Source organism: Sturnira hondurensis, unplaced genomic scaffold (assembly GCF_014824575.4).
Source record: "Sturnira hondurensis isolate 20B ecotype Veracruz unplaced genomic scaffold, ASM1482457v3 Scaffold0008196, whole genome shotgun sequence".
In the NCBI taxonomy this organism is placed as follows: Eukaryota; Metazoa; Chordata; class Mammalia; order Chiroptera; family Phyllostomidae; genus Sturnira; species Sturnira hondurensis.
This window is the reverse complement of record NW_028080827.1, coordinates 7,138,395-7,162,942: the sequence shown is the minus strand read 5'-3', so window position 1 is coordinate 7,162,942 and position 24,548 is coordinate 7,138,395. Positions and strand designations below refer to the sequence as shown.

General features: G+C 49.6%; 1 protein-coding gene across 3 annotated transcripts in view; it reads left to right on the top strand.

Moving 5' to 3' along the window:
* MYO5C (myosin VC) overlaps positions 1–24,548 on the top strand; it is an 89,777-nt gene that overhangs the window by 15,212 nt on the left and 50,017 nt on the right. For all 3 annotated transcript variants that reach the window (XM_037054652.1, XM_037054651.1, XM_037054653.1), the window contains exons 3-11: positions 2–167; positions 747–891; positions 3,755–3,911; positions 5,582–5,725; positions 9,381–9,462; positions 10,453–10,560; positions 15,556–15,662; positions 17,106–17,371; positions 21,195–21,276. In XM_037054652.1, the coding sequence (XP_036910547.1) occupies positions 2–167; positions 747–891; positions 3,755–3,911; positions 5,582–5,725; positions 9,381–9,462; positions 10,453–10,560; positions 15,556–15,662; positions 17,106–17,371; positions 21,195–21,276 (1,257 nt within the window). The remainder of the gene's footprint in view (position 1; positions 168–746; positions 892–3,754; positions 3,912–5,581; positions 5,726–9,380; positions 9,463–10,452; positions 10,561–15,555; positions 15,663–17,105; positions 17,372–21,194; positions 21,277–24,548) is intronic.

The following is a 24,548-nucleotide window of genomic DNA, read 5'->3' as shown; positions in this document are numbered from 1 at the left end:
GGAGCTGGAATACGCCATCGACCCCGAGCGTCTGCCTCCGCTCCGCAACCCGGACATCCTCGTGGGCGAGAATGACCTCACGGCCCTCAGCTACCTGCACGAGCCCGCGGTGCTCCACAACCTCCGAGTGCGCTTTGCAGAGTCCAAACTCATTTACACCTACAGTGGTGAGGAGGGCGTCTCAGGGAGCGGGGAAGGCGCTGAGTGCTGTCTGGGTGCTTGCTGTCCAGAGCATCCTGATGATATAGTTCATGTTACGTTTATACTAGAAATGTTGACTTCCATCAAAACGTGTAAGCACGCTTAAACATTTGCTCAGGCGTCCATCTAAAAGGTGTGGATGCTAGGTCTTAGAGGGTTAGTTATAAGGAGAGTGTCGAAGTGGGGAGAGTCTTCAACAAGAGCTAAGATTGAACTACCAAGAAAAATACATGTGGAGCAAGCTTGGGATTGAGTTTCTCATTGGATTTGACAAATTTGGGGCAATGATATTGTCATTGTATTTGCATTGAGGCACTCAATGCAATGCCTCAGCATTACGGCATTCTCAGCTGTCATCTCAGCAAACCCTTTTAGAGTAGCCCAAACACGTAGGTGGCATCGGGGAACTGAGCCAGGGCACCAAGTGACCTGCCCGAAGCCACACAGAAGGTTTAGCAAGTGGCAGAGCTGGGGTTTGTCAAAAAGAACCTGGAGGCCTGGGTGACAGTAGGGGCCCCATCTCTGCGTCTAACACCTTTTCTCAGGCATCATTTTGGTGGCCATGAACCCTTACAAGCAGTTGCCGATATACGGAGATGCCATCATCCACGCCTACAGTGGGCAGAACATGGGCGACATGGACCCGCACATCTTCGCTGTGGCAGAAGAGGCATACAAGCAGATGGCCAGGTAGCCCCCTGCCAGGCGGGGCTTCCTCTTGCTCTCCTAATGCTTCTGCCTTGGCTAGGTCCTCACTGTGGGGGGAACATCTGGCTTGGTCTCCTTAAACGTGACCGTCACACCAGAGAGGGTACTTGGTACAGCAGACTGCCTGTACCAAGTAGCAAATAACTCAATGTGTAATTCACCCATTTAAACTGAGTGAGTTTCCTGAGTTTCGTTCCTTCTGGGCAGTTAAAAGTTGGTCCTGCTAATCCAGGGTAGAGGAATATTGATTTATTGTGCATTGTGAGATGTTTAAACTTTCTTACCCACCCTGGGCAGCAGTCTCTAATGGCAGATGAGCACGGGTTTCAGCTGTCGAATTGGGGTTTTATCCTAAGTTTGCCACTTGTTTTTTGTACGGCCCCATGGAATTCTTATTTTGCTAGCCAACATGTATCAAAAGCCTCCTGTGGACCAGTCACCGTGCAACACCCCTGCACATCACTTTGGGTGCTCTCAGTAGCCTGGGACGAAGACCCCTGGGCAGTGAACAGAATCGAGAGTCGCCTGCCCAGGTCACCGGGCCTGGAAAAGGCTGGGATTTGCACTCCTATCTTTTGACACCACATGGAATTTCTTTTTCCCATAACCATCTTCTTTTGGCCTCAGTGTCCTCATCTGCGATGCATGAAGAATAAAAACACCACCTTATTTTTGTAGATCCTTTTACAGTTTTCAAGAGAACTTTCACAGCCAGTGGTCTGTGGCCCTCCGACACCTCAGTGAGGTCAGCTGAGCTACCCTCATCACCCTCATTTCGCAGAGAGGCCTGGTCCTGCTCATGACTTACCACAGCGCCTGATCTCCCTCAGCTCTGGGGTCCTCATCTGTGAGCCAGGTGCTCAGTGAGCTCCCATTCCAAGCGCCATTGCTTGTAATCAGGAAAAAATAATGGTGGCTTGAACAAGGTAGAGGTGTGTGTTTCCCGGCTGCGGAGGAGTCTGCTGGGCAGGCCAGGGCTAGCAGGGCACCTCTACCAAACCATCGGGACCTGTGCCCGACAGCTGCCCTGCACCTGGGGTGGATCTCTCATCCTCAGGGCCAAGCTGATACTTAGCTCTTTCCTCTATAAGCTAGGTGACAGAGTGTCCCCAGGAAGACTGTGCCCCTCCCAGTTCAGGAGACTTTCCAGAAGTCCCACTTGTGATTACAGCTCATTGGCCAAAACCTACTCCCATGGCCATGCCTAGCCTCAAGGGAGCTAGGATATGTAGTTTTTTCATATGGACAGCAGTGCGCCCACTAAAAATTGGGGCATAGTCCCTAGGGAGAAAGGGGAGAATGAATGTTGGATAGAGAATTACCAGTTAATAACCAACTGCATTGGTCTCTGCCACAACCAGTTTCCTTCCAGCCCTGAAACATCTGTGATCTAGGGTTTGCCCTGCTGCTTCTCAGAGCTCGAGGCTCAGAGCTAGAGGGCCAGGGCTGCTCCTGGGTGTCCAGGGCTGAGCCAGGTTCAAGCTTGAAAAGCCAGTTTTCCCCAGAAGTCTGTCTGCCTGCCTGCCTAACTGGAGTAGTAGGCAAAATGTAACATGGGCTCATGTGGGACTTGCTGAGGCTCGCCTGGGGTCCAGAGAGCCCACCATTAATAACACCAGCCCCATTCTACCCGGCCGAGGAACACTGGGGGTGGTGTTCACCTGAGTCTTAGCTTCCTCTTTTGAACTCAGAGCTCCGTCTCTCACGTCCTGTCCAGCCCTCACAGAGGAGGCTGTGTGTTCTGAGCCCTGGGTGTCACTTTACCTCTCTGGGTCACTGTTGTACTCATCTGTAAAATGGACATAAGTGGTATGGGGTCTTTGTGAGGCTTAAATGAGGCTCACTTTACCCCCTGTGAAGTATCCATGGAGCCCCTGACACATCAGCCATGTTAGGCCCATAAAATGGCTTTATAATAAGGTCTACCATCATAATCTTCTGACAGGAAAAGTTTGATGCGTTTTTCAAGATCTCTAAATTATGTAACAGAGCATTTTGGCTTGCAGAACACTTAGGCTCCCAAGCCTAATAGTTTTGAATAATTGCTCACCGAATAATGTCTTTTAAATGTTTTGATTTCATATATGTAAATGAGAATGTGCGGAGAGGAGCTAACATCGACTTGAGACTGCTTTCACTAGAATTCTGTTGGCAACAACGCCCGGTGGCTGGCCTCTGGGGACCTGGATTTCAGGAAGGTTCCCACCGTTTCCTAATTGATAAGAGTGGCTCATTGTACCGAAGCCTAAAGTGTTTCTGTAAACAGTGTGGTTCATGCTGAGCCTCTGCCTTTCTCTGGGCGGCTGGAACTTTGGTGCCTGTGAGGGGGTGGCTGCGTGGGCAGCCCCTGGTGAAAACTCTGGGCACTGGGTCTCTAGTGAGCTTCCCAGGCAGACACTTCCCACGTGTTGTCGCAGTTCATTGCGGGAAGAATTAAGTGTGTCCCGCGTGACTCCCCCAGGAGAGCACTCCTGGACGTTTCCGCCCGGCTTCCTCTGGACGTGACCCCACGTGCCCTTTCCCTCTGCCGAGTTACTTGGTATCCTTGTGGTGTAATAAGTCTTATCCATGAGTGCACCTGAATGCTGAGTCCCGTGAGTCCCAGTGGACCATTGAACCTGGGATAGGCCTTGGGGACCCTCAACTTGGAGATGGAGCAGGAAACAAAAGTTGTGTGTTCAGCGTGGTCACATGGGAAAAAGACGAGGAGGAAATTCCGGGAACCTTAGTGTGATGAAACGACGTTTCCCTCTCTGCTTGTCCGCATTTCTCTTAATGAGTGCCTGTTGCCTTTTTAATAGGAAGAAATGAACATTTTAAAAATTCTTTCATTTGTTGGCTTCAGAAACAATAAAAATCAGTCAATAATTGTCAGCGGGGAGTCAGGCGCTGGAAAGACCGTGTCTGCTCGTTATGCCATGAGGTACTTCGCCGCCGTCAGCAAGTCTGGCAGGAATGCACACGTGGAGGACAAGGTTCTGGCGTCTAACCCCATCACTGAGGTGTGTCCCGGGGTGGGGTGGGAGGCGGGCTTGGAGTGGGGCCTGGGCTGCTGGAGAGGAGGGCTGGATTGTGTCTGTGTTGTCCTGACAACCACAGCTCCCACCCTTTCAAGCCAGGTGAGGGTGGGACCTGAAGGAGGCGGGGCACTCTGAGGTTCTCCTCCTCTGCCTGCTGGGCCAGGAGTCCTGCCATCTGATCTCAGGAGCGCCCTGTGCACCTCGCTGTCCCAGGGGAGAGTTCCTCAACCACAGACACCAGTGCACTGAGGAGAACTGCGTCCAGCAGGCACCCACATTCCTGAGCTGATGCTTGAATATTCAGGAACTTCATTGTGGGCGACTGTTAAACCTATGGTAGTTTGAAATCAGACATGCCGGGAGTATCGACACCTTAAAAGTTGGCAAATACCACATACTGAGGCTATTCCCCCTCCCCTCCAACAGACTCATCCATTCAACCTGGGCGATCGGAGGTGTGGGTGGGGCTGGCCAGACAGCACCCAGGGGCAAGCACACAGCCCTCTCAGAAGAAGGTGCACCTGAAAGGCTGGGGGAAGGCCCAAAGGCCAGCTCTGGCTGCCTCGCAAAATGGAAAGAGGGTCCATGTGGATTTATTTGGAAATATAGCAAGTAATCAAGAACATTAGCTTTCTAGACCTCTCTCTGTTTTCTCCTCGACGACTATTTATCAGACCACCTATTTTGTTTAAGTCACTGTGCCAGATACTATGGGACATAATGGGAAAGAATAAGGCCCAGCCCCCCCACCTCCAGTTTTAAGATTCTTCTAACATAAGCATATTTTAAAGCTAAATAGAAATATAAATCACAGTCCAGGATAGTAATAGAAAAGTCAGGAAGCAGCGCTCAGTTAAATGCCCGATGGGTAATTTTGTGTGGGTATTTGGTCAGGGTTGGCCTTGCCCGTCAGCCTGTGAGCTCCCTGAAGACAGGACTACGTCTGCCTGGTTCACCTGTGCCTGCAGGGCATGCGGCCCATAGTGGGGGCCGTAAATACATGTCACAGTAAAGGGTGGTGGCAGGAGGCACAGTACGTGTGCATAAAGGGCACTTTGAGACGAAGGGTGCCAGGAGGGGACATGGCAGGACGGATGGAATTCAAGAATAGAAGTGAAAGAGCTAGAGTCATGCTCAGAGTGTAAGGGCGATGGGAGGAGGCAGTTGTTGGGTGAGTGGAGCTTTTGAATGCGGGAGGGCTGAGGATAGAAGTAAGTGTTGACTGCACGATGTGGACTTGTAATTGAGTGTTTACCATATGGGGCATGGATGAGTTGAGGCACTTCATACTATTTTCCTCCAGATTCTGTAAGATGCTCATTTTTCCCGTATTACAGAGCGAGATGAAATAGCATTTCTAGCATCACTCAGATAGTAAAAAAGGACCCAGGGCCCTAAAACATCAGAACCTGCACTCTTTTTGGTTCTGCCCAGTGTCATCTCCCCGCAAGACTGAGGAGAGCCTTGAGTGGCAGCCGCAGGGGGCACTGTGCTTCCTGTAAGCCTAGGGCCGCTTTCCCGCACCCCCAACCTCCCTCTGCAGGTCAGACCACCCCCCAACACACAGGACTGGATTTCTCTAAGCAGCCCCAGTAGCATTGATGCACAGACCTTTTTCATGGGGCCGTGTCAAGAGAGCCCTGTGTTTGCAGGCCATCGGGAACGCCAAGACCACCCGCAACGACAACAGCAGCCGGTTCGGGAAATACACAGAGATCAGCTTTGATGAGAGACACCAGATTATTGGAGCCAACATGAGGACTTACCTGCTGGAGAAGTCCAGAGTTGTCTTTCAGGCAAGGGTGAAAATACGAAGTCTCCTGTCTCCCAACTTTTTAAGTTGTTTCCGTTCATATATTTGTGAGACACCTGCATGGTCCTGTGACTTGAGTAGATTTCTATCTTTCATTTACAGTTTGGCTTATTTTTCTGTTTCTTAAAATTTTTTTAAATTAAAAGTTGTTGTAATTTATTTGGGTACCATTGGTTAATACCATTATACAACTTTCAGGTGTACAGTGCTATAGCATGACATCTGTGTACTATATTGCATGCTCATTACCTGAAGTCTAGCCTCCTGTCGCCATGTATGTGCCGTCTTCATCCTCCCCGACCCACTTTCTACCACTCTGTCATCTGTATGTATGCGTCTGTTTTTCTGTCTACTTGGGTGTTTGTTTGTTCGTTTGTTGCTTTTTGTTCTATATCCCGTGTATGATCGAAATCATGTTCTTCTTATCCTCTTCCATCAGACTTATTTCACTCACTCTACTCCGAGGATCCACTCAGGCTGTTGCAAATGGCAACATTTCGTCCTTTTTTATGGCTGAGTGGTATTCCATTGTTTGTATGTACTATATATTCCGTTTCTAAAGTGTATTTTATTGATTATGCTGTTACAGTTATCCCATATTTTTCCCCTTTGCCCTTCTCCATCTGGTACACCCACTCCCTCTGGCAGTACCCCTCCCCTTTAGTTCATGTCCATGGTCATACACATAAGTTCTTTGGCTTCTCCATTTCCTATACTGTTCCTAACCCACCCCTGTCTGTTTTGTACCTACCATTTAGGCTTCTAATTCCTTGTAGCTTTTCTCCCCTTTCTCCCCCATCTCCCTCCCTGCTGGTATCCCTCTAAGTGATCTCCATTTCTGTGATTCTGTTCCTGTTCTATTGCTCACTTAGTTTTTGCTTTGTTTTGTTTGGGGTTCAGTCGTTGATAGTTTTGAGTTTGTTGTCATTTTACTGTTCATAGTTTTGATCCTCCTTTTTTCAGATAAGTCCCTTTAACATTTCATACAATAAGGGGCTGGTGATGATGGACTCCTTTAACTTGACCTTATCTGAGAAGCACTTTATCTGCCCTTCCATTCTAAATGAAAGCTTCGCTGGATAGAGCAATCTTGGATCAGGTCCTTCCTTTTCAACACTTTGAGTACTTCTTTCCAGACCCTTCTTGCCTGACAGGTTTCTTTTGATAAATGAGTTGACAGTCTTATGGGAACTCCTTTGTAGGCAACTCTCTGCTTTTCTCTTTCTGCTTTTAAGAGTCTCTCCTTATCTTTGGTCTTGGGTAATGTAATTATGATGTGCCTTGGTGTGTGCTTCCTTGGGTCCAACTTGTTTAGGACTCTCTGTGCTTCCCAGACATGCATGTCTATTTCCTTCACCAAATTGGAGAAGTTTTCTTTCACTATTTTTTCAAACAAGTTTTCAATTTCTTGCTCTTCCTCTTCTCCTTCTGGCAGCCCTATGATTTGATTGTTGGTACATTTAAAGTTGTTCCGGAGGTTCCCAAGCCTCTCCTCCTTTTTCCAAATTCTTGTTTCTTTCTGTTCTTGTTGAATGTTTATTTCTTCCTTTTGTTCCAAATCACTGATTTTAATCCTAGCTTCCTTCCCTTCACTGTTGTTTCCCTGTACATTTTTCTTTATTTCACTTTGTATAGCCTTCATTTCTTCCTTTATTTTGTGGCCGTACTCAATCATTTCTCTGAGCATCCTGATTACCAGTGTGTTAAACTCTGCATCTGATAGGTTGGCTATCTCCTTGTTGTTTAGCTCTTTTTCTGGAGTTTTGATCAGTTCTTTCATTTGGGCCATGTTTCTTTGTCTCCTCTATTTGGCAACCTCCCTTTGTTTCTGTGTATTAGGTAGAGCTGCTCTGACTTCCCATGTTGGTGCACCTGTTATTTTTATTTTTATTTTTTTTAGAGAGAGAGAGGGGAAGGGAAGGAGAAAGGGAGAGAAACATCAATGTGTGGTTGCCTCTTGTGCATCCACCACTGGGCACCTGGCCCACAACTCAGGCATGTGTCCCTACTGGAAATCAAACCAGCAACCCTTTGATTCACTGGCTGGCACGAAACCCACTGAGCCATACCAGCCCAGCCAGGGCAGGGCGAAGCAGCCCATTGTGCAGCTTTGTGGCACTGTGTGGGGGGAGGGGTCAGAGAGGGAACAATGCTGCTTGCTCCAGACATTTTCAGTCATATCCCTCACTTCCCGTATGTGACTGGTGCCTCTCTAGCTGTGCCCTGGTGCTGATTCCCCAAGTGGGTGGGCTTGTGTGTGCTCTAGGACCTTGTGGGTTCTTTAAACAGACTTTCCTGAGAGACTGGCAGTTTATTCTGCCACCCCAGGCCCCCTAGTTTTTACAGGCAGAGCCTATGAGGCTTTATTTTCCTGGCACTTGAACCCTAGGCTGTGCAGTCTGGCCTGGGGCTCGGATTGCTTGGTCCCCAGTTGTCCCTCCCAGTTTTTATCTGACGCATGTGAATGCGGGACCACCCACTCCCCACCACCACGCATCCTCTCCACCCCAGCTGCCCATCTCTGCCCTTCCTGTCTATCCAGATGAATGTTTCTTCTTTAACTCCATGGTCGTTGGGCTTCCATACAATTTGATTTTCTAGAAGTTCCAGTTGTTTTTTGTTTTTAGATTGGTTGTTATCCCTCTTATTGTTGTTCGAGGAGGCAAAGCATGTCTACCTATACCTCCATCTTTGCTGAAATTCCTATGCACTATATATTCTTTATCCAGTCTTCCGCTGAAGGACACTTAGGCTGTCTTTATGTCTTAGCTATTGTAAATGATGCAATAATGCCCATGAGAGTATGTGTATCTTTTCTTCAATTACAATTTACATGCAATATTATAGTGTATTAGTTTCAGGTATACAGCATCATATACTTTACAAAATGATCCCCCCAGTATTTCCAGTACCTGCTTGACACCATCTTACAATATGATTTCATATATCTCTACTAATAAAGTATTTTCAAATTTGGGGGGTAGACACTCAGAAGAGGGATCACTGGGTTATCCAGAGCTCTATTTTTCATTTTTGGAGGAAACCCTATACTGACAAAAAATGATGTGTAGATGCAGTATCGGTGGAGTTGTATGTTCTAGAGAAAAGATTATGACTTTTAATTTGGGTACTGAAAAATCATTAGGGTTTAAAAATCAGATTTATTTTTCTAGAACATGAAGACTGTTTGAAACAGGCAAAACTGTTAGACTGGCTTTTCAGCCTAGAAAGAGGTTGGGATTAGAACTAGTGAGGGGAGTTGGAGAGGAAGGCTCTGCTTTCAGTGACATGGAGAAACCCCCAGCAGGAGTGCATCGGGAAGCCTTGGATTGTGCCAGGTTTCTTAAAAAGTTCAGTGAGGGCAAACTCCATGATTTCCGTTTCATAGAATATTCTCATTTAATAGCATTTGCACTGGGTCCTTCTCTGCAGACCACCTTGGGCCACCGGCCACCCCTGGGGGGGAAGGGCAGCGGGTGGGTCACAGCAGGCATGACCATAGCAGATGCACTTGGGTGCCCATGTCCCTGAGGGCCCAGATGTCAGTCCAGATCAGCCATCATAACCATCTGGTAGAAACTTCACAATTTCACTCACAAAGGGTCAGTATAATTTTGGGACTTGTCTTTCTTTCACAGTCAGAAAACGAACGAAATTATCACATTTTCTATCAGCTTTGTGCATCAGCGCAGCAGTCGGAATTTAAACATCTTAAATTGGGTACGTGGTGGATGGTATGTAGAAGAGTCTTTACTTAGGGCTTTAAATTCTAGGTCAATTTCTTTTTCATTTAGTAACATCACTTAAGAAATATATCCTATCCCAAGATGTAAGATCCTTGGGTTTGGGGATAGAATTGGTGCCTCTCAGGAGTTAGATGAGGGCTGGTGGGTGGGTTGGGTCCAGTGAGGGGAGTCCTTCAATCCCAGGGCTCTTGCCAATGGTCACGGGTGATGCGGCCACGCAGCTGGAACCACCTGGGTGCGGCCTGCTCACAACCAGCAGTCACTGCCCTGAGTCGTCCAACTTTTTCATCTGAGGTCCTGGGATGGATGGTCATTTTTCTAATATGTATGCCGTATTTTCCTTCTGAGGCAGAGCACCTCGATCATAATTTAAGCTTCCTTGATGACTCAAGGTCACTATCATATGTAGTCATGATGAAGTCCTGTGAAGATAATATCTGTGCCTTATATGATAAACAGAATGTGAACAGCAGACCTGAAAGAGCTTTCTGAAGGGTACACTACTATTCAAATATTAGATGTCCATGAGGTCATTACCTTGTTTGTGCTAATGGCTTTATAAGGGTGTACATACATCAAAGCTCACCAAAGTGTACATCGTAAATGTGCATAGTTCATTGTACACTTAGTACACCTCACTAAAAAATGTCTATGGCACAGACATTCGTAAGAAATTTGACACAGAAAACCGTGTGACAAAATGGTTACGTGTTGGACTGAAAACCACGAGATGTGGGGTCAGGCCTGCGTTTAAATCCTCAGCCTGCCATCAGTGTGGGACCTTGCAGAAGTCACGTCCCTCTCCTGGGCCTCAGCTTCCGAGTCTGTAACGTGGAATTCAAAGGAATCAACGGGACAGTGTGTGTCGAGTGCTCAGCACAGCTTATTAAGAACTTCCCTTTGGACAAACATGTACGTCCAAGTGTTTGTGTTACATGCCCAGCAGTCTGACTTTTGATTTCAGGGAGCGCGGAAGAATTTAATTACACGAGCACGGGAGGCAGCACCGCCATTGAGGGTGTGAATGACCGGGCCGACATGGTGGAGACCCAGAAGACCTTCTCTCTTTTGGGTGAGTGCGGACGCCCCGCCCACGGTGTGGCCATTTCCTTCTTAAACACATTTTTTTTTTAAAAGGCAAGGCTACCGAGCGGGCATGTATTCTGAAGATTCCTAATAAATCCTAGCTTTAGAATGAGCCAATCAGAACATAGTTATGGCCAAGTGGTTGAGTCTTTGCCTTTTCCTGAAAAGATCCAGCACTCAACCTTTTTGTCCTCAGCCTCACTGGGCTGCTGGGGCAGCCTGGGCTGGAAGCCCTGTGGACGCTCCCAAGCCCTTCTGGGCTCACTAGAGGGGAGCCTGGTGAAAGCCAAGGTCACACTCAGTTCCGAAGTGTAATGTCAACCCCACATGGCCTTCGTGGGTATCCTGACGACTATACAGTGGTGCGCACTGATGGGAGCTTTGTTCTGTGTCACCCTGAGCAGCTTCTTACCCTTATTAACTCGTTTCAGCCTTACAACCTCCCAAGGAGGTAGATGCTAGTATTTCCTGCATTTCACAACAGGGAAACTGAGGCACAGAGGCGGAAAGTGATTTACTCAAGGTTACATGGCAAGTATGCAGGGAACTGGAATTGGACTCAGGGTCTTAAAACATCCATTTTTTAATTTATTTAAATTCTTTTTCAATTACAGTTTACATTCAATATTTTTTTGAATTAGTTTCGGGTGTACAACATAGTGGTTAGACAATCACATGCTTCACAAAATGTTCCCCCTGGTATTCCAGTGCCCACCTGACACCACACATGGTTATTACAGTATAATTGACTCTATTCCCTCTGCTGCACTGTACATCCCTGTGACTGTTCTGTAACTCCCGGTCTGCACTTCTCAGTCCCTTCCCTCTTCACTCGGTCCCCTAACCTTCTCCCCTCTGGCAGCCATCAGCCTGTTCTCTGTGTCCGTGAGTCTGTTAAAGCATCTCTTTCTCTCTCTTTTTTTCCCTCACCCAAGGATATTTTTTCATTGCTTTTACAGAGACACAAAGGGAGGGAGAGCCTAGAGAGAGGAGAAGGGAGGGAGAAAGAGAGGAAGAGAAACACAGTGAGAGAGAAACCCTTTTGTACGTGGCCCAACCAGGGACCAAACCCACATCCTAGGCATGTGCCCTGACCAGGAATTGAACGTGTGACCTTCTAGTCTTAGCATTTGTTATTATCTCCTGTGATTCTGGGTGGACTGGGCTCAGCTGGGCACTTCTCAAGTGGGGACTCTCATAAGATGCGACCAGGGGCTGGGTCCTCTGAGGGCTCCCTCTTTCGTGTGGGCTGGGATAGCTACACCCAGCGGGTACCGGGAGGGCGTCTCCCTGTCTCTCCCCGTGGACTCCCTCACTGCGTGCTGGTCTCACAGTCACGGACTGCACGTGTATGGCTGCCTCCTCCGAGAGCCAGTTCTAACGTACTCGAGTAGACTCTGCAGCCTCCCTGTGCAAGCAGAACAGCCTCAGAAATAATGCAGCCCCACTGCTGCCGTGTGCTGATGACCGAAAGGCAGCCAAACGGCCAGCTCAGACTCGGGACTTGTGGGAGGGAACCACGCAGGGTGTGAGTGCCAGGAGGGGCGCCTGGGCCATGCGTGGCGTGGCCGCTGCAGTAGCCGTCAGGGATGCTGTGAGGAAGGAGAGATCGTGTCTAAAGTGGTTTATGAACGGTGCCGTGCCGTACTGGAGATCAGTATACTTTTAGTGAAAACACGCCCGCACTGCATGAATTACTAAAAATGTTCTAGACCAAAGGTCAACAGACTGAAGACTGTTTTTGAGAATAAAAATTTTATTGTGACAGGGACACACTCGCTTGTGTAAGTGTGGCCTGTGGCTGTTCTCACACTATGGTGGCAGAGTTGCCTAACTGTGACATCACCTACACGTTTTCGTGAGAAAACGTGCTGACCCCTGCCCTCGGGGGTGCGGCGAGAATAGGCAATGAGTTTCTCAGAGTTTTCTTGTAATACGGGAAAAGACACGTGGAGTCCGTGACGCCATCTAGGTTCGCCCGGAGTGTCCGAGCCCCACGGCCCCGTGCCGGGTACAGGAGCAGTTTGATTCCCCTCTGGAGGTTCATGTGCTGTTGTGGAGTGGATTCCTGCGAGGCACCAGGGGGCCTCACCGTGACCTTGAGATTGCCATCACCCTGTGAGCCCCACAGCGATGATGTCACAGCAAAGAGTCAATTTCCTGGTCTCCAAACCTGTGCCGTCCAACACAGTAGCCACCAGCCACAGGCACTTGAATTAAATCGAAATAGAATTAAAAAGCTGTACCTTGCCACCTTTCAACTGCTCATAACCACAGGTGGCTCGCAGCTCCTGTGTGGCGTGGCACGGACCCAGAACATCATTCCCGAAAGTTCCATCTGACACCATGCCTCCCAGCAAGGGGAATTCCTCGTTCATACTGCTGGTCCCATTGGCTGTGTTCTCTTATTTGTGCCTGGGTGTTGGCTGGCTGAGATGAAGACCCCCTCCAGGGTGGAATGCCTAACTTGAGTCTTATACAGGCTTACAGCACCCTTGAGCACATCACCCTCTTTTAAAATGGGATTGCTAAAGACGTCCTTGTTGGTCGGTTCCTCCATTCCTGTGTTTTGCTATGGAAAGAGCACAGAGGATCAGTCAGGCAGGGTCAGCAGCAGGGTCTCTATTCTCAGCACGCAAACCCGCATCGCAACATGCCCAGGACACGGTCTGGGCCTGCTCAGGCTTCTGTGCCCGGCATGGGGCCCTCCGGGGACTCCACGTCAGATGCACAGGGGAAGCAGGGATGACTTCACGGGCTCCACAGGTCTCTTCACGTACCGTAGCAGTCAGTCCCTGGCATCCAACTGCTCACATGCGGCATACCCAGTAGGACCCTGGGCAAGTCTCCCAGCCCTTCCAGGCCTTGGTGACCCCTCTGTGCAAGGGGAGCGGTACAAGTACTCACTCGAGTAGTTGTCAGCATTGGAGAGGCGACGCAGGGGGAGTGCTGGGACAGTGCCCGGCAGGCAGGAGTCCCCTCCCGTTCCCCTCCCGCTCCGCCCCTGAGGCTCCTGGGCCAACCACAGTTATCCCCGAGGGCATAGAAGGAGATGCATTGGGATCCAAAGCCCCTTTCCCTTGTTCTGTGCTGGGCTCGTTGAATCCATCCTTTGATCTTTGCCTGGCCCGCCAGATCTCTGAGAGAAAGAACACTCCGGGAACAGTCAGACGGACCAGGACTCGGGCTCCAGGGACCAGACCGTTGTGTTTCTCATTGAAATCTAACTCGGGCCGGCAGTGTTTTTGCATGGCTTTGTCTCACTAACGGTAACCACTGAACTGAGGGCTTATGTTCTTTCTTTCCCATCGTGGCTTTGAAGTTGCTTCTCATGTGTGGGCTCTGGAAGGCGTGGAGTCGGTCAGTGGCTTAGCTGTGGATCGCACAGGAGGAGCGGCAGATCCGAGACCCCCTAACTTCACATTCCTAGTTGCTTTTCCTGGTCACTAACCTGTCGTTGATCCCCGTGGTGGCCTGGGAGCTTATTTCTGGCAGGGGATCTGTCCTTCCGAGGGACGTGTTAGCTCCAACCAGAAAGGCAGCAAATGGTGAGACCCAGTTTGACCTGGAGTCTTCTGTATGTTTTTGGTTTGAAATCTTTTGCCACTTTGATTTCGTTTAATCTTTGAAGTAGAGAAGACTGCCTAGGTTTTGAAGTTATTTAAGAACATGACCTAGTTGCTGTTGAAATATGACAGGCACCCTCATATAGCAGCAGTGGGGGCCGCGGCGGCTCTTACTCAGCATTTAGGGCCTGCTGCTTTCTGCTTGGAGGGAGTGGGGGCCGTCGAGGGTCTGTATTCCAGCTGCTGTCCGGTGCAGCCCAGGGAACACGGACCCCCCTCACCCCAGCTGAGCCTGCCGCACCTGCCTGAGTGCACCTCCAGGCCCCGTGACTCACCGCAGGGTCGTCACCACCACCTGGCTCCCACCCCCAGCCACCCCACTCCTGCACTGGGCTCCTGGCCCAGCAAAGCGCTGCTCACAACTGGCAGGTTCTCCGTTGTGATTTCTGGGAGTCAGACACAAAGGCCCTCCTAGTAGCTGGTCTGGGTTATTTTTGCTCCAGGAAATGTACTAATCCCCTCATGATGACTAAATCTGTTATGCATTCATAATGTGTATCTGCCCACATCAGTCAGGGTCCCAGCGGGAAACACGGGGATAAAAGGAAGAGGGTTTGTTAATGAAGGGAGCGACCATAACAATGTGGATGGGGCTAGGGGAGCTACGGGCGGGGTGGGGGGGGGCAGTGGGGACCTGGGCACAGCAGCAGAGCTGCCAGCCGCTCTTTCCCGGTCAGCACAGGGTGTTCCCGGGGCCCAAAAGGAGGCTGGGGAAGTCTGTGCCAGATCAGGAGAGTGGCCTTACGTGAGTCGGCATCAGAGTCAGCCTGAGGCAGCGATGTGGGAAAAGAGGATGACCAGCTCCTCTCTCCTCCTGCCCTCTGAGCTCCTGCCTCAGCCCTCACTGGTCAAACCCAAAGAGAGGCCCACGTTCTTGAGAGCCCATTGCCTTGGTCCAGACATGCCAGCCCCCTGGGACAGAGAATGGGGTACAGAGCGGGGGGGGGGCGGGGGACAAGTGAAGTCTATCAAGCACTTCACCATAAAAAGAATCCAGGGAGCTATGAACAAAAAAGAAAACACATGTTTAAAATAAAGCAAGTGTATCACAGAATAAATGAGCACTGATTCTCCCAGGAACGTGGCATGAAATGGTCACCTGGATAGTAATCTTCGTATTAAACTTCCTGGGGGCCATGGCAAAGAGGGAAATGTCGCAGGTTATGGAGTTCATGCTGTGCCTCTGCACAGGCCACACCGGAAAGAACAGCGAGCCGGGGTCTCTCTGGGGTCCACTTCGTGTCCCCTCTTCCAGCTCTTGGCACAGTCTTAAAGGAATTCGTGTGTTAGCTTTCTAGTGATTAAGCAAGAGAAGAAATGCCATATTCCTAATTTGGTAAAATTTTTGTTTTCAGGTTTCAAGGAGGATTTTCAGATGGATATTTTCAAGACCCTGGCAGCCATCCTCCACCTGGGCAATGTGCAGATCACAGCAGTGGGCAGTGAGCGATCCACAGTTAGTGTAAGAGGCTCGCTTGTCTCACCGTCCTGTGTTCAGAGCGTCATCAGTCCGACATCTCAGGATTCCCCTGCTTTTGCATTTTAGTTCCAGGCACTTTGGGCCACCTGGGGAGACCAGCTTAGCAGGAAAAGAAGGCCAAGGGTTTCCATGAGTTGCCTTCAGAGAGTAAAGCGTCCTCCTCTTCTCCCCTTGCAACTGAAAAGGAGGGGAAAATGCATTTTTTATGTTTTTTCTTTTAGTCAGCACCTGCTATGTGCCAGACACTGTTGTAGACTCTGAGGAAACAGCAGTGAATAACGCAAAACAAGATGCCCCTCATGGTGCCCTCGCTTGTGTAGCTCTGTGGATTGAGTGCGGGCCTGCCAGCCAAAGAATCGCGGTTCGATTCCCAGTCAGGGCACATGCCTGGGTTGCAGGCCAGTTCCCAGCAGGGGACACATGAGAGGCAACCATACATCAATATTTCTCTCCCTCTCTCCTTCCTTTCCCCTCTAAAGATAAATAAATAAAATCTTTAAAACATGTTTTAAAAAAAAAAGGGTGCCCCTCATGGGGCTTATGATCTGTGGAGGAGAGAAGACACAGCAAACAATCACAGGCCCCGGCAGCTGGTGGTGACTGTTACAAAGGAAAAGGCAGAGGGGCGGGTAGACAGGTGCTTTCACGTTGGGCATTCAGGGAAATCTGAGCAGGAGGACACAAAAGGCCTCCTGTCGCCTAATCCTCATCCTTCCTTCCTGATGTGGTGGCAGTGAGCCAGCCTGGAGACAGGGAGTGAGCTGTGTCTGAGGAGCAGAGTGCCGCAAGTGCGAAGGCCCTCAGGCAGGAGGTGTAATTTGAGAAATAGCAAAAATGTCAGGATCTCCAGAGGAGGGAGTGAAAGGAGGGGAGGCAAGCCAGGCCAGGCCACGAGGCGGGGCGAGGGGGGGGGGGCTACAGGTTATTAGGGCTTGAAGGACACCCCTACCTCCCGACATTCACCTGAATCAAACACCAGTGGAGCTGACTTCCTCTCTGGAAATGCAGTACCGTGTAAGTTTTGTGAGAGATTTTTTTTGTTGCAGAGACAAAAGGTAGGTTTATGTGTGTGTCTTCTGTGGCAAATACTATGAGTGATTCTTGGTAGGGGGTATGCGTTTAGTTATTCTCATCAGTATCCACATGAAGAAGGATAGAAGGCATACTGAGAATCATTTCTGTGAATGCCGATGGCCATGGCATCCCTCGGTTCGGCGCCACTGCAGCCCCTCCTGCTTCACTCCCAGCCTGACCGTGTCTCGTGAGGCTGGTCATTCTCATGCCAGCTTGCCCCCATCCGCCACAGGCCAAGCAGGGAGGCAGGGGTGGCTGGGGGGGTCCCTGCTGGGGGGGTCCCTGCTGGCTGGGCCAGTGCTGGTTCAGGAGGCTGGGCAGCCCCGATGAAGCTCGTGTTTGTTTTCAAAGGGGGATGACAGTCACCTGAAGGTGTTCTGTGAGCTCCTGGGCCTGGACAGCAGCAAAGTTGCTCAGTGGCTGTGCCATCGCAAAATCGTCACGACCTCTGAGACGGTGGTGAAGCCCATGACCAGGCCCCAGGCTGTCAACGCCAGGGACGCGCTGGCCAAGAAGATCTATGCGCACCTGTTCGACTTCCTCGTGGAGAGAATTAACCACGCGTTGCGGTTTTCAGGCAAGCAGCACACTTTTATTGGTGTTTTGGACATTTATGGGTAAGACTCTCTTCAGTGAGCCTATCTTTCCTCGTTTGATTGGGAATGCCTGTTGTGTTCGGATCGTTTTGTGCTCGTTTCCCCTTTGTGTCCCACGAGATCAGGAGGATGGTGTCGCAGCTTTTGCGTGTGTGGGTGTCACGTACCGTCTCCTGGGCTGGTGTGTTAAATAGACGTGCAGTCAGTACCGGCTGCCAGCCACTGTGCTGGGGCTTCCATGCGCTTTCTCACTTGCTCCTTGGACAATGCTGGAATTAACCCTGTTTGGGAGATGAAGCAGCCAAGGCTTAGAAGGCTCAGTAACGTTCGCTGGTGCTCCGCTGCTGGGAGGACCAGTGCTGGGTGAGGCTGCCTCCCACTTCTGTCTCCTGACAGAGACCCTGTGAGTCACTGGGGATCCTGGGGCACCTTGCCCGTGTCACAGGGGATGACAGTCCCAGAGGCCCTGCACCTCGCCCCAGCTCGAGGGCTGGAGGAGGACCCAAACCCTGGCCTCTTAGCAGCCCACCCCTCACACCTAAACCCTCATCCTTTCCTGGGTAACGAGGGTCTTACATTCACCTCAGCCCTTCTCCAGGAGTCCCCTCATTGGAGTTTTGTTCCTCGTCCTTCCCTTTGCCACATCCTGTTTTTCTAACTCCTGGCTCAGACTCACACTACAGTGCTCCTGGAAGAGCCAGAGGAGCGCCCAAGGCTAGGCCAGCATGGAGGGGGCTCCGAGGAGGCTGTGGCACCTGGCCTTCCACACCCACACCCCCTCCCAGCACCAACCCAGGTGTCTCCTCGGGAGAAGGGGCAGATCGCCCATGGAAGGCGTCACAGACCTTTCTGCCCAGATCAGGGTGTGCTCAGTCACCCAGCAGCTCAACCCCCTCCCCGTGCAGAGGGGAGGGCTGGGCTCCCGGCCTCCCCACCTTCTGGGGAAGGGGGTGGAGGGGCCACAGTGAACCCAGGTAAAGAGGGTACCTCGAGGGAGTTACTTTGTTTAATTTAAATCCTAAATTAATACATGTGACTACCAATTAACAGTATATGTCAACAGTTATAAAATAACTGATACATTACTGGGATTGTCTAGTAAATTATTTACCTTTCCCTGTTCTAAAAAAAAAAAAAGTATGTGAGCAGCCAGTAATAATTTAAGTAGACTTGTAAGAAGGGGTAGCTCTGCTTCACAGTAGTCTCTTTGTGGTAGAAATAGGTGATTGTTATATTCTTTCATGTACTATTTCACTCACTATTCTTTCATGCACTTTCAAATTGTTTTAAAAATAGACCTGTATTTTGAGGGTATGTTATTTCATTCATCCAGCAATATGTATGTGCCAGGCTCCGTGCTGGGTGTGACCAGTAGGCAGCACAGACGCATGGCCCCTGCCCCTTGGGACTTCGATTTCAGCGGAGTGGGCGGTGGGTAATTAGACGAGGGTGACCCCTTCAAAGGGGTGGGGTGTGGGGGTGAAATGGGGTGGGGAGGAGAGAAGGGGCGCTGAGTGCCAGGAGCCGCAAGAGAGGAGAATGGCTGGTAGGTAAGGGTCACATCCCGGGATTTGAACTTTTGGGCTAAGTGTGCAAACCTGAGTCAGGGATAATTATAAATTCACAAGAACTTCTTAGAGTATGTGTTAAATTCTAATTTTAAAATTAAATTCCTCTTCAAACATGGTAAAAGTAACATCTCCGCTGCCACCCATGAGTTAATGGTACCCCTCCAAAAAAATGAGCACCCCTTTTTAAGTAACAGTGTTGTTGCCTAGGGTAAATGCTTTCACATCGCTGGTGTCTGGATTAGTCCTATTCCATGTGCACCCTGAAACTTTTGAGGGAATTGAGCTCCTTTTAGCTTGGAAATCAGGCAGCCTCAAACAAAGAGTCACCTTATTGAAAACATTTAAAGGTGAGGTCGTGGGCTTTGAGGTTTCAGCGGGAACCACATGAGGGCCTGTGGTACCCCAGCCAGTGGGCGTTCGTTTCCTCCGGCCCTGGAGTCGTGGCGGCCAGGGGCTCAGGTCCCTAGGTATGGGCATGCAGCCTGCCGGTTGTGTGGCCCTGAGACAGTCACAGAGCGTCTGAAGCTCAGTTTCTGCATCTGTAAGATGGGGCCTTTGTTTCAGGGTTGTTACAAAGAGCACATGGGAAAAATGGTAAAGACATCATTTTGGGGGTGGGGGTGGGGGGTTATCTGTGGCTTTGTTTCTCCATATTCTCAGTTAAATATAAGGACTTTAAAATCGTTCTTAGAATTAGCCTTTACTGTATACCTCTGGGTGAAGACACCTTAGCCATAAGCATTGTTCAAATGTAAAGTGTCGTCATAGGTAATGTGCTTCTGGCGTTCTAAGTCATAGATTTAGGTTTTCCCATGGGTTTTGAACTTTAGCTCTGGGGAAGGTGGGAAAGGGGCAGGAAAATAATCACTGGTGCTTGACATTCTGCCCCTGCTCTAGAAAGCCCTGCCCGTGGCCTTGGCTGTGGGCCATGGAGCACAGAGAGGATCTTTGACTCTCCCCCAGACCCAGCCCTGACCTGTCTGCAGTGTCCCACCTCTGGACCCATGGGAGTGCGTGTGGAATGGGGCCGTCAGCGCTGCGGAGTCACCTTGGAGCTGTGTGGAAGAAAGTCGAGGCCCTTAGCCTGCCCAGGAAGTCTAAACTGAGCCAAGCTGGCTCAGTCAAGTGACACCCCCAGGGGATCTGTGACTGGCACTGGCAAGAACCCCTAAGGATTAGAGCAATGAAGAACCAGAGCTTTGGAAGCACCAAGAGCTGGGGTCACATTGCACATCTGGCACTCTGCTGGCTGCCAGTCTCTGCGATGGTCACCGTCTCCTGCGGCCCTCACGCGTGGCCATGGGATCACCGCAGCCCTCCACTGACGGTGGTGTTAGCGCCAAGTGGAATGATGTGTATCAATGCCAATACCTAAGCCCTGGGAGAACTTCCTTCTGGCAGGAGTGTTCACCCGAACTTGGCGCCTGAGTTTTGCTCAGCCAACAACATGTTTCCCATAATTCACCTGAAAGTCCAGATTTCTGGCTTCTCTTGAGAATCAGGTGATCCAATATCCCGAGCACATTAATCCGTGGCCGCAGTGGCTGGAGCTGAGTCGCAGCTGCCCCGTGGACAATCCTGTTCGCCACGGTCCCACACAGCTGGCGGTCACCTGCTCTCTCCAGTCTGTGCCTTGTTTCTGTCACCTGCCCTCCTCAGCCCTCGAGCATGAACTCCAGGGCAGCTCTGGAGAAGCCACTGAGAGTCTGAAAATGGGGGCAGGGTCCCTCTGTCTTGGGCCTGACGGAGTCTGCTGGGCTATAGGCATCAAGTAACCTTGCCCTCTCCTTCCAAGGACCATGAGAGCACCCTGGGGGAGGCAGGACTCCGCCACCACTCCTTTCAGCCAGCAACGAGGAGGGAACCCAAGAGCACTGCTTTTTTACCAAAAGCACAGGTGTCAGGCAGGCAGGCTCACAGCAGCCTGGCGCCAGCTGTGTGACCTTAAGCAAGTTTCCTAACCTCTGGAGTCTTATTTCCTCACCTATCAAGTGATGGTAACGACGCGGCTGTCAGTGCCCCTGTGCAGACGGAATCATGCATACTACTTACTGTGCAGGCCATTTAAACACCTGCCTCAGGATAGGTATTTTGTATGTACTAGGTTCCTTCTGAGCAACCTGATTTATAAGCTGACTGCCAAGCTTTCAGGTATAGTTAGCACTTTAAGACAACAGCAAACTTTTAAGCTATGACCTTTGTCCAAAAATGCTGACCGATGAATATATGTGTCTACCAAGTTACATTTTAACTTGTTTTAAACTGTATTTCAGTTTTGAAACCTTTGATGTGAACAGCTTCGAACAGTTTTGCATCAATTATGCTAATGAAAAGCTGCAACAGCAGTTTAATCTGGTAGGTGACTTTTCTGCCCCAAAACTCGTTCTTAGCCCTCTGTGCTCAGGAAGGTGGAAAGAGGCACCATCAGGCTTCTTACCCTTCAAATTCTGGTTAGTCCCGGAGCCGCCTGCTGCCTCACTGCACCACCTTATGGCCATATCTTGAAATCACAGCCTCCCGCCCTCCTCTTTTATCTTTTTGGAGCCATCTGCCAACTTTTCAGCTCCAGTAGTTCCTCATCTGTCATTCTGGGATTCGGACTCCCTTGTGCAGCCAGAACAAATGATTTAGTTTCCTGAAGGCCCCATGTCCTTGTGAAACTCTGTATCTTTGCACCTGCTGCTCCGTCTGCTGTTCCCCACCTGCTCTTCCTGGCCTTTCCCCTCCCCCCCTCCCCTTTACCTTTACCTGGTGAACTCTCCCACTTGCCTTTTGAAATTCAGCTTCTCCTACACACTCCAAAGAAAAGATAGTATGATGCCATGGAGAGCGTGGGCTTTTTAAAGTATATGTATTTTATTGAATACGCTATTACAGTTGTCCCAATTTTACCCCCTACTCCCCTCCACCCAGTACCTTCTTCCCTCTAGCATTCCCCCACCCTTAGTTCATGTCCATGGGTCAAATGTATAAGGTCTTTGGCTTTTCCATTTCCTGTGCTATTCTTAACCTCCCCCTGTCTATTTTCTGCCTACCGATTATGCTTCTTATTCCCTGTACCTTCCCCCCCCCCACCCCCCACCCCCCCCGTTCTTCTCTCCACCTCCCAGCTGATAACCCTCCACATGATCTCCACCTCCGTGATTTTGTTCCTGTTCTGGCTGCTTGCTTAGTTTATTTAGATTCAGTTGTTGATAGTTGTGAATTTGTTGCCCTTTTAATGTTCATAGTTTTGATCTTCTTCTTTGTCTTAGGTAAGTCCCTTTAACATTTTATATAAGAATGGCTTATTGCTGGTGAACTCCTTTAATATTACCTTGTCTGGGAAGCACTTTATCTGCCTTTCTATTCAAAATGATAGCTTTGCTGGATAGAGTCATCTAGGTTGTAGGTCCTTGCTTTCCATCACTTTTCACTTTGAATACTTCTTGCCAGACCCTTCCTGCCCACAAAGTTTCTTTTGAGAAATCAGCTGATAACTTATGGGAACTCCTTTGTAGGTAACTCTTCTCTTTCTGCTTTTAAGATTCTCTCTTTATCTTTAACCTTTGGCATTTTTAAAAAAATATTTCATTTATTTATCTTTAGAGGGGAAGGGAAGGAGAGAGGAAGAGAAACATCAATGTATGGTTGCTTCTCGTGCATCCCCTGCTGGGAACTGGCCCGTGCTGGGAACTGGCCTGCAACCCAGGCATGTGCCCTGACTGGGAATCAAACCTCAAGAGTCTGGTTCGCAGGCCTTCGCTCAATCCACTGAGCTACACCAGCCAGGGCTAACCTTTGGCATTTTAATTATGATGTGTCTTGGTGTGTGCTTCTTTGGGTCCAACTTGTTTGGGACTCTCTGTGCTTCCTGGACTTATATATCTATTTCTTTCACTAAATTAGGGAAGTTTTCCTTCTTTGTTTTTTTTCAAATAAGTTTTCAATTTCTTGCTCTTTCTCTTCTTCTTCTTGCACCCTTATGATTTGGATGTTGGTATGTTTGAAGTTGTCCCAGAGGTTCCTAAGCCTATCTTCATTGTTTTGAATTCTTTTCACTTCCTGCTGTTCTGGCTGAATGCTTATTCCTTCCTTGTGTTCCAAATCATTGGTCTGATTCTCAGCTCCCTCCCCTCCACTGTTGGTTCCCTGTGGGTTTTTCTTTATCTCACTTAGTGTAGCCTTCATTTATTCCTTTATGTTGTTGCCATACTCAATAATTTCTGTGAGCATCCTGATCACCAGTGTTTTGGACTCTGCATATGATAGGTTGTCTATTTCTTTCATTTAGTTCTTTTTCTGGGGTTTTGTTCTGTTCTTTCATTTGGGCTATATTTCTTTGTCTCCTCAATTTTGCAGCCTCCCCGTGTTTGTTTCTGTGTATTAGATGGAGTTGCTTTGACTCCCTGTAAAAGGCACCTGTAAATTATGTGGGGTGGAGCCTTAGGTAATCGCCAGGGTGGGGCAACCTGCTTCACCACGTTGTGGCTCTGTGTGGGGGGAGGGTTCGAAGAGGGGACTGTGCCGCTACCCAACTTCTGGGGGGTTGCCCAGCACTTGCCCCATTTCCAGTCTCTTCAGCCACTGCCCATATGCAGCTGGTGCCCTTCCAGCTGTTGCCCTGGTGGTGAATCCCAGAGTGGGATTATAAATACCTTGTAAGTCCAAGCAGGCCCTTTAAACGAACTCTTCTGAAAATCCAGCAGTCTCTTCCACTACCCCAACACCCACTGGTTTTTACATTCAGCAGTTATGGCTATTTATCTGCCTGGTGCTGGAACCTTGGCTGTGAGGTCTGGCCTGGGGCTGGGATCGCTTGCCACCAAGGTGTCCCTCCCAATTTTCATCCACCACACACGAATGTGGGCCTGCCCTTTCTACCCCCACCACCCACTGCCACCGCCTCTCCTGTCTCCGTGAGTCCATCCCTCCTACCCATCTGGATGAATGTGACCTCCATAAATCCTCGGTTATCCGACTTACATGCAGCTCAATTTTCTAATGGTTCTGGTTGTTACTTGTTTGTTGTAACTCTCTCCATGGTTGTGTGAGGAGGCAAAGTGTGTCTGCCTACGCCTCCATCCTGACTGGAAGTCAGAGTATGCACGTTTGCCCAAACTGACCTGGGTTTGAATCTCAGTTCTGCCGCCTGCTTCCTCTGGGGCCGCGGCGCTCTGAGTCTCAGTTTCCTCTCTGCCTCCCAATGCAGTGAGAAGGCCCAATGTTGAGTCCTATTCAGTAAGAGTTCCTTTTCTGTCCTTCCCTTACCCCAGAATTAGTCCATGTATCAACAGGAAATTTCACCCTATTACAACTTTCTATCTCATTAGCGTTCCCAAGGCCTCCCTGGACCTTTAGCATTTAATACCCACAACAAAGGTTTATTCCAGGTAGATATGCAGCGTAGCTGAAGTGCATACCTGCAGGCCTCCCCCCCACTCCCCCCCCCCAGGGCTACAGTGCCAGGCTGTCTGCAACACACCTCAGAGGAATGCATGTGCAAGACACCCCTGAAAACAGCACATCAGAGGTTGCAATTCCGTTTTCCTCCTGCTCTCCCTCCTCTTCCACTTTCTCCTTTTTCCTTTTTTAATTTTGTTTTTGAGTCCTCTGTCAATGTGGAAAGACTCCGGGGTGGGGAATAC